The following is a 9,527-nucleotide window of genomic DNA, read 5'->3' as shown; positions in this document are numbered from 1 at the left end:
TGTGTCGCAAAGGGGGTCGTAATAACCCGACCCATATATATATATATATATATATTTAACAGTTGGTCTATTTGTACTCCTCACTTGTAGGACCCAAATGAATATCAATTTGGATAATCCAATCATAACATGAGTCATACTGAGCCTATTCCGATATTCCTAACTTTATAAACACTTCATCTAAAATTAATTAAGATTCCAAATTCTTAATTTCAACTAAACATTTCTCGAGCTTAGAGAAGTCGGAATGAATTAGAACTTCTTTCCAAGGATGGTTGGACTGTCCCAACACAGAATCATGTGGGCTGCACAAACACATACTGAAGAAGCATGGATACACATCCACAGACATATACCCATTTCCAAATAAGAAACCCTAACAAAAAAGAAAAAAAAAAAAGAAAAATTGTGGCAATTGCTGAATAGTCTCCTTCCATCATCTTGTCTCTTATTATATTAGCCCAAAAAAGGGCCAAAAAAAAAGGACGAAAGCAAAGGGTAAAAGGGTCTTTAGTGGTAGTAGCAACAAACTATAACAGAAATGATGATACTAATGAGCATGTCAACCCATAGTATAGGAAGGAGTAGGCAAGTTGATGACAGTGCTCTTGATCTTGGTCATCATGTTAATACTATTAGTGACTCCTTGTGATCCGATTCCACTGTCCCTCAAACCCTGCCAAAAACAATAGTTGTTGGTTGGTGAAGACTCATAGTTTGGAAAAATGCGAAACAATAATCTAAGTTTTAGAGTGTCAATATACCTGGAAAGGAAAATGATCTGGTCCACGAGCCGGTGCAGAGTTGATTTGAACCGTTCCTGTCTCCATTGCATCACTGATCAACATTGCTTTGTTGATATCTCTCGTGAAGACGCAACCCTGTGATTTACGAGTATATATTAGCTTAAGAGGATAAAGAAACCAGTCTTCCATTTATGCTATTTTTAGTCTTGGGAATAAAATTGTTATAACCAAAAGAGCAGTGTAACCAAAGTAGGAAGTAATCAAGATAAATAATAATCTAGAGAACTGGAAATATTTATCTCTTCGTTTTTTTTCTCTTTTGTTTCAGTGGATGAGTTAGGATCAAATTCATGACCTCATGGTTGAGGCCATCAATTTAAGAAAATTGGGGCCTTCAAAATGTTTCTTGATGCAAAAAAAAAAGATGACCAGTTACAGTATAATAGTGATATGTGGGCAAGGTTTTAAATGTCAATTTCAGTGTCTTTTTTTGGTAAGCCTGGAAATGGAAACATTTATAGAAATATTATGATCAGTGTGAAAATAAATACAATTTTCATGAAAAAAAAAGATGGAAATAATGTAAATTTGGGTGAAAATTTTCATTGAAATTTTTTTGGCAGGAAATGATAAAACAAAGAGAGGTTCTATTGCCACACCAATTTTTGTTAATAGCACTCCAATCCTTATGTACATCACAAGGAGTATTAGCATACATCTTGGGGTGCCGTTAGTAAAAGTTGGCGTGGCAATAGAAGCTCTCTAAAACAAACATGAGAACACACTAAAGTCACCAAACTACAATAAAAAAAAACTATATGAAGAGTAAGAATAAAGATCATTAATGTTCCACAACAATTTGGTACAAATGTGTGGGTAACGTTTTATTGTAAAACCAAGCTGTATTATTGAATTAAGGAAAATGAACTAGAATTTTGTGAATTTTTTATCAAAAAAGGAGTAGATAATAAATATGAATTTTATACCTGAAGACCAAAATTGCTAGCATTGCAGTGGTGAATTCCTTCTTCAACAGAGTTGATCCTTATGACTGGCAACACAGGCCCAAAGGGCTCCTCCCATGCGATCCTCATATCTGGACGAACATTGTCTAACAACAAAGGCCATATTAGATTGCCCTCCCTCTTATACTTTTGGCAGAATGTTGCTCCTTTCTCCTTGGCATCCACGACCAACCCTTCAATGAAGTTCGCTGATGATTCTGTCACAACCGGGGTGATATCACAGTCATTCTCAGGAGGCCCAACACTCAATTTTGACACTTTGGCGTTCACTTTCTCAACAAGAGCATCGGCAACGGATTCCATTACAAGAACAACTTTTACAGCCGTGCATCTTTGACCACTGTAGTGTGTACATTTTCGTCAATTGGAAGTGTTGGGAGTGAGGAGCCAAACTATTTGATGAAAGTGAAGATTTTAAGTTACCTATAAGAGAAACCTCCTTTGATGATGTTGGCTGCCACTAAATCCAAATCTGCATCCTCAAGAACGATGCAAGCATCTTTACCTCCCAATTCCATTTGAAGAGGGATCATACCTGCCTTCTTTGAAATTGCAATTCCAGTGTCTCCACCAGTGAAGCTATACCAAGAAAGGAAATTTGTGGGGCAACATAAGGTGATAAGTTCTTAGATAAGAGGGAAAGAAGCTTAAGGAGAATTGAAGACGTGAAGATGAGTCAGAGATTACCTTATACAGTTCACCCCGGGGTGCATTGTGAGGAAATCTCCGATTTCAGAACCTTTTCCAGTAACACAGCTGATAAGGCCTTTGGGAAAACCAGCCAAGTGAAAGCAATGCACCATATGAAGGGCAGCTACGGCACCCTGCAAGGAATACAAGTGAGCTTATGAGATTAACCTCCTCCTCATTATCATCAAAGCCTTATCCCAAGTATCCATGCTAGGCAGAAAATCCTGTTCTTCATTTCTATTGTATCTAAAGCATGTTTTCCCATAGTTTGTTTCCAGTAATGATCAACAACTCAGCCCATTAAAACAAGAGCCACAATCCAGAACGGTGTCATGTTCCTATAGCAACACTAAGTGTTGGGTTATGTCTTCTATTCTTGTATATAGAGAGTTGTGGATTCAACCTGGATCTTTTAATGATCCGTTAATGACCCGTCCAGGGGCGAAAATATTGGGCCCATTTGGTTTGGATTTGGATCCGACCGTTTAAGCTCTTTGTAACTCTAAGTATATAAAGGGTAAGAGATGAAACCCTAAAGGGTATGACAGATATACGAGAGGCAGAGAGAAATTGTAACCCAGTTCTTCTTTGGTTAATATAGTAAAATCGCCGTTTTCGCATGTGGACATAGGTCGATGCTTTGACCAAACCACATATATCTTGTGTCTTGTGAGATTATTGTGTTCTTGTTGATTTATACTTTGGATCTTAAGGTTCTTTCTAACACTAAGTTTGCCCGGGCCACATCCTCTTTGGGGTTAAGGGGGTAAAAGAGGAAAAATAATGAAGTTAGAGAGGTATTATTAAGAAAAAGGGGGAGGAGGGAAGACAATAAAGTTGGATAGGTAACATTGGAAAATGGTAGAAGAAGAATGCAAATAAAGTTAGGGGTATTCTTGGAAAGAGGAAGAAGAGAAAAAGTAAAAAAAGATAAAACAAGTCCTCGAGATACATTTTATAGGGGGTATAAATCTTGAGTCAAAGAAAGTGAGACCCACCATTGTGTTTTATTATATAGATACAGTGTTTACATGGCACGTTTTGGTTGGAATTTAAAACACAGGGCTGCGTGTCATATAGAAAACGGCTTGTTTAGGAGCCTAGTGTGTTTTAAACACCAACCAAAACTTGCCACGTAAACACTGCTCCTATAGGACACCATCCTGGATCTTGATTCTTAAAACAATATGATCTAGAAATAGTATATGTGCAGCAATAGATCACCGTGGGATACTGTACATACTACGTAATGAAAATTAGCGTAGTTAGTTACATTTTAATGTAAACTACCTGAGTTGGAGGCTTAAGCACAAGCGAGTTTCCAGCTATCAAAGCAGGGGCAATTTTAGAGACAGCAAGGTTGACAGGATAGTTGAAGGGTGGGATTGCCAAGATAACCCCAAGTGGAATCTGCAATTAAATACAATCAAAGGAAAAATAAACAAGTGAATACTTCCGTGCCATTTTCAAATCTCATTACAGTTGCTAGATGGTTTTAATTGGATAGGACCTATTTTTATTTCATAAAACTAATTAAAAAATTCAGGAACATTTACATCTTAATAAAAGGGAGTTTGTATATTGTAAGTTTAACATTTAACAGCTCTAAGAACTTTGCAAGATTTCTTTTCCTAACAAAGCATCATCCAACAAATTGGAGAACATGTGGACAATTGACCGCAAAAAAAAAAGGCTGAATATTTATATAAAATTGGTTTAGTTTTCCATGACATTTGTTTGTAAAATATTTATTCCCTTTTCCTGTTCTACATCATCTAATAATTGCCATCATCATTATCATCCCAAATATTGGGGTTGGGAACATGGATACTTTTCTTTTCTCATTCAACTCTAGTTTGGTCCATATTTGGGAACAAATCCTGCCATATCTTCATTTGCAAATCTTGGAGTTGAGAACAAAACACTTTCATTTGTGAGGTTGGATCATTGACCAATAATATAACATTTATTTTGGTAACTTTCTAGATTTTGTCTGGTCGAACAGATAATAGCTAATCCATCTTTTATGTCAACATAATTCCCATACTTTTCACACTTATTAGTCACTATGACCCACACTAACCAAATAATAGTTCAAGTGAAAAAACAAAGCAACAACAATAAGGAAATTACCTTAGACACAAGGCAGTATTTGCTTCTTTCGTTTCCAGGAAAACTATCAGATGTAAGGAACTTCCCCTCTGCCAGTATCCTAACCCCTTCTTCGGCACAGTAAGACACAAGATCCCCAGACCTCACAACCTTCATGAAATCACAAATGCAAGTAAATTCCAACAACAACAACAACAAAAAAGACTAATACCAAAGATTTGGGATCAGCTAAACAAAGAGAGATTCTATTGGCACACCAACTTTTACTAACAACACACCAATCCTTTTGAAGAATTAAATGGTTGCCTACATATAGATTTTTCAGCTAAAAGTGAAAGTTGGGTGTTAATAGAAGCTCTCTAAATAAGTCATCTTCCTGCATTTTATTGAGTGAGTGAATTTCAACAGTACTACTTCAACAAATTTCGCTGACCCATCAAATTACCTCGGTAACAGCATCCTTGGCAGGTTTAGCGATCTCTTTGACAAGGCATTCTGCAATGGGTGCCTTGTGCTCTTTTAGAATTGCTGCGGCTTTGTGAAGGAGCTCAGCTCGCTTCCAAAGTGGAGTCTTGGCCCATGCTTTTTGTGCACTTTTCGCTATTTCCATGGTTTTGTTAACCTCCTCTTGCGTACAAGCTGCTCCATGGTCCAAATCAGGTTGGTAAGAGTGATACACAGTTCATAGCTCACACATTTAGGTAATGGAACACTAAAGCGATTGGTTTGCTACTTCAGCACTACAGCTTGACTTGACTAAGCTGTGTTGGGTACACCACTTGAAGATCAATTTGAATCAACTCAAGCGAGTTATCAAACATACAATGAAATCATCTTATTTACTGGGACAGTACACATTCCAAACTATTTACAAAGTCAATAAAAAAGCGTTTGGTGAAATACCAAATTTGCCCCTGTCATTTACTATTTAAAATAAATAAATAATTACCACAAAAGTTTTAAAAAAACAACAATGTGTGTTGATGAATATTTAGGAATGTATACTGTCACGGTAATTTCGAGATCTCTTGTCCACAAGTTGGTAAATTTCTCAAGGAAAAGTTAAAGGCACTTAAATTTTGAGAGATTTGGTTTTGGAATGTGTACTGTCACAGTAATTTGCCAGGATCAGAACGGTGTCCTGTTCCTATAGCATAGGAACAGTGTCTACGTGGTGTGTTTTGGTAGGAGTTTAAGACACGTTGTCTCCTAATCAAGACATTTTTTCTATATGGCATGCAGTCCAATGTGTTTGTTTTTCAATAAATATCTGCCAAGTAGACACCGTATTTTGCTATAGGAACAGGACACCGTTCTGGATCGCGATTCTTTCGACATGTCTTGTCCATGAGTTGGTAGATTTCTCAAGGAGAAGTAAAAGGCACTTAAATTTTGAGAGATTATCTTGCCACTCCAATCGTAATGACAAACAAATGGATGAATTTATGTGTAACAGACAAAATAAGGATATAGACGCACCAATTTATCTCCTCTTCCCTCTCATGACCACTGCTATTCTCCTTCTCTCTTTCTTCCACTCAAACCCCTTCCACCCTCAGTTTGTATGATAAGAAAATGTTTTCAAGTGAAAATAAATTTCTCAGAAAAATTTAAGTATGGGAAAATTAATTATTTGGACAAACGAAATCCTGTGTTTGATGGCACCTAGAAAAATGTTAAAGAGAGTTAATTCTTAGTTCTCAGGGCGTAACCATGAGAGAATAGCAATAGGTAGATGGAAAAATCATTTTCCATTTTTCCAGCGCGATTGGGTCAGAAAATATTTTCAAGCCAAGGAAAGAAGGATGAGAAAATGATTTTCCAGGGAAAGCCATTTACCAACTGTCCATAACAAATACAATTGGTGTGTATTAAATAAAATTTGGTGTCCATGTAAACACTATCTAAAATTTCCTCTACTGTTTACTAAACTAATTTTCAACCACAAGAACTTCACCAAACCTCAAAATTTCCACTCCAAAAAAAAACCCAATTTTACCATTATTACACTCAGATGATGAGACAAACCTCAAAATTCAAACTAAAATTTTTCCTCAACCGAACCTGAACTTATTTCAACCAGAAGAACTGCACCAAACGTCAAAATTTTCACTCCAAATAATTTAAAAAAAAAGTCAAATTTCACCATTATTACACTCAGATGATGAGAAAAGCCTCAAAATTCAGCAAAAAAATGGAAGAAATTTGTTACCTTGGACCTTATACTGAGTTTTTCTAGTGGTAGGGTTGATGATCGGAACAGATTTTCCAGAAGAAGATAACTTCCACTCTCCATCAGAATAATATTTGAAGACTTCTCCATCTAAGATCTCTGCAAAAACACCATTTCCCGCCATTTTTACAGAGATCGAAGAACGAGAACGATAAGAAAAGATGGCGAAATTGGGGAAAATTTATAGGAAAGGAAGAGACGATAAGACACTCTTGGAGTTGAACTACTACCATTAGAGTTCAGCTAGGTGGTTATAAAGCATGCCAGATGAGATTCTGCGAATTTACCATTTTGACCCAAAATTGTCGACTAATTTAACGATACTGCCATTCTGTACTTTTGAACCGTTGCCTCGATTTTACCGTGTTAGAGTCCCTCTGACGTAAGTCCTTTTGAGTCTGACTTTACGGAATCAGTGAGTTTGATCCTACCTACTTCCAAGAATAACACGTGGCAAAATTAAATTTCAATTAGTATTCTTGAAACAATAATGATAACCTGGACTCGAAAATTTTCACTCTATTTATACTCGGCCGACATGGCAAGGTGTCACGGCCCTATTCTTTCGAAGCGGGGTCGTGCGGCGCAAGGGGGTCAAATCCACTTGCAAGCCTGTAAAATGATCGTACACCACACACACGTAGCTAGCAAACAAGTAAACGAGGCAACACGAGATAAAGCCCGAAGGCAACTTTGTTGATATAATATTGATTACACGGTGCAACGCGTTACAAAAGCAATAGATGCGTTACAAGCAATTGATGATCCTATGACACGCGGGACCTCCACGGAGCTGGGCTTCAAGGGCTTCAACAACGTGGGTGTAGGCCGGGGATTGGGACAGCACTGACACCCTTCCTACAAAGTGTATGCTAAGTCTTTACTAGATTTCCAGAAGGGAACATCAAAAGTAGAGGCCGGTCATACTCCCTTATTACTAAAATGCCACTAAGCTAACAAGGATGCCCTGGCACGGGGCTGACACGTACCCTAAGCTAACAGATATGCCCTGGTACGGGGGCTGACATGGCTTCATAACGAGCCTTACATAGTGTTACATAGGGGCTCCCGGGTGACTCCGGGGCGAGCTACACCTAAACTCTAGGTGTCAGAGTACATGGCCGTTACAGTCTCCCCCACCTATTCTGCAGACGTCCTCGTCGCATTGTCCCTGACAAACTCTTCAATCTTCTGCTTGAATGGTTGTAGGTTCTCTGCTCTTTCCCAGGTGGCTTCACATTCTGGCAAGTTCTTCCAAGTGACAAAGTACTCCATGTGCTGCTGCTTGCTTGAACTGCTGCTGACTTGACGCTCGGCGAGAACTTGGTCGACAACACGTTCCGGCTGGATTGTTGAACGAGAAGGTGAACGTGTTGGAATGCTGCGTGCTGGATCTGCTGGATCTGCATGGAATGGCTTGAGACAGCTGGCATGGAAGACAGGGTGGATGTTGCGTAACCAGTGCGGTAACTTCAGCTTGTAGGAGACCTTGCCGACTCGAGAGAGGATGAGCATTGGACCTTCATAACGCTGTAGTAGACCCCTGTGTGCTCGCTGTACTCGGTTGAACCTTCTCAACTGATCTGTCTTGAGTAGAACTAAGTCACCAACTTTGAAACGATCTGGTCGACGATGTTCATCAGCCCATTTCTTCATCCGCTTTGACGCTTTTTCAAGGTAAGATCTGGCAATTTCATTGTTGTCCTGCCAAAACTTAGCAAACTTGTACGCCCTTGGACACTGTCCCTGATATCCTGAAACAATAGTATGAGGAGTTAAAGGTTGTTGGCCAGTAATAAGTTCAAAAGGACTCTTGTTGGAGGAAGAGCTCTTCTGAAGGTTGAAACAGAACTGTGCGACATCAAGTAGATTCGCCCAATCCTTTTGGTTGGCAGTGACAAAATGCCTAAGATATTCCTCCAACATGGCATTAAATCTTTCAGTCTGCCCATCTGTTTGTGGATGTCCACTGGTCGAAAAGTCAAGCTGAGACCCAAGTAATCTGAACAATTCGGTCCAGAATCTCCCTGTAAATCTTGAATCTCTGTCACTGACAATGTTCTTGGGCACACCCCAATACTTGATGACATGCTTGAGGAACAAGTGCGCTGTTTCTTCTGCTGAGCAATATGTCGAGGTCGGTATAAATGTAGCATATTTGGAGAAACGGTCCACAACCACAAGGATGGACCCATACTCTGCAACCTTCGGCAAACCTGTGACAAAGTCCATAGAAACACTTTCCCAAGGCCTTTGGGGGACTGGAAGCGGTTCCAGCAGCCCAATAGGTTTGTCGCGCTCGATCTTGTCTTGCTGGCAAATGAGGCAGGTCCTCACATAATCTAACACATCATCACGGATGTTCGGCCAGTAGTATCCTCGCTCCAAGAGAGCTAATGTGCGGTGCCAGCCCGGATGGCCAGCCCATGGAGTGTCGTGACACTCCCTCATCAGTTCTCGTCTTAGCCCATCCGCACATGGAACAAACATGCGGCTCTTGGTGGTATATAACAACCCATCCCGAAGCCAGAAATGGCGTGCTTTCCCCTTCTGCACCATATCCATTATGGCCTTCACCTGGGGATCATTGTTCAAACCATCCTGAATTCTCTACTGTAAAGTGCTGGTAACCTGAGAAACTTGTCGCTGAAGTGCTGCTAGCTCTACTTTGTGACTCAAGGCATCGGCCACGCTGTTGTTCTTTCCTGGCTTGTAATCCAA

General features: G+C 39.4%; 1 protein-coding gene across 1 annotated transcript; it reads right to left on the bottom strand.

Moving 5' to 3' along the window:
- Window positions 1–395: 395 nt before the first annotated feature.
- ALDH11A3 (aldehyde dehydrogenase 11A3) lies at window positions 396–7,034 on the bottom strand. The gene is made up of 9 exons (XM_086455952.1): window positions 6,786–7,034; window positions 5,019–5,212; window positions 4,595–4,723; window positions 3,752–3,871; window positions 2,459–2,595; window positions 2,195–2,350; window positions 1,733–2,111; window positions 765–881; window positions 396–676 (listed from the first exon to the last, which is right to left on the bottom strand). Exons 1-9 carry the CDS (start codon window positions 6,928–6,930, stop codon window positions 563–565), a joined length of 1,491 nt encoding a protein of 496 aa, XP_086312078.1. The 5' UTR covers window positions 6,931–7,034; the 3' UTR covers window positions 396–562.
- Between the last annotated feature and the right edge of the window lie 2,493 nt (window positions 7,035–9,527).

Source organism: Akebia trifoliata, chromosome 10, assembly GCF_017979445.1.
Source record: "Akebia trifoliata isolate Shusen 1 chromosome 10, ASM1797944v1, whole genome shotgun sequence".
Lineage (NCBI taxonomy): Eukaryota > Viridiplantae > Streptophyta > Magnoliopsida > Ranunculales > Lardizabalaceae > Akebia > Akebia trifoliata.
This window is presented reverse-complemented; position numbering and strand designations above follow the sequence as displayed.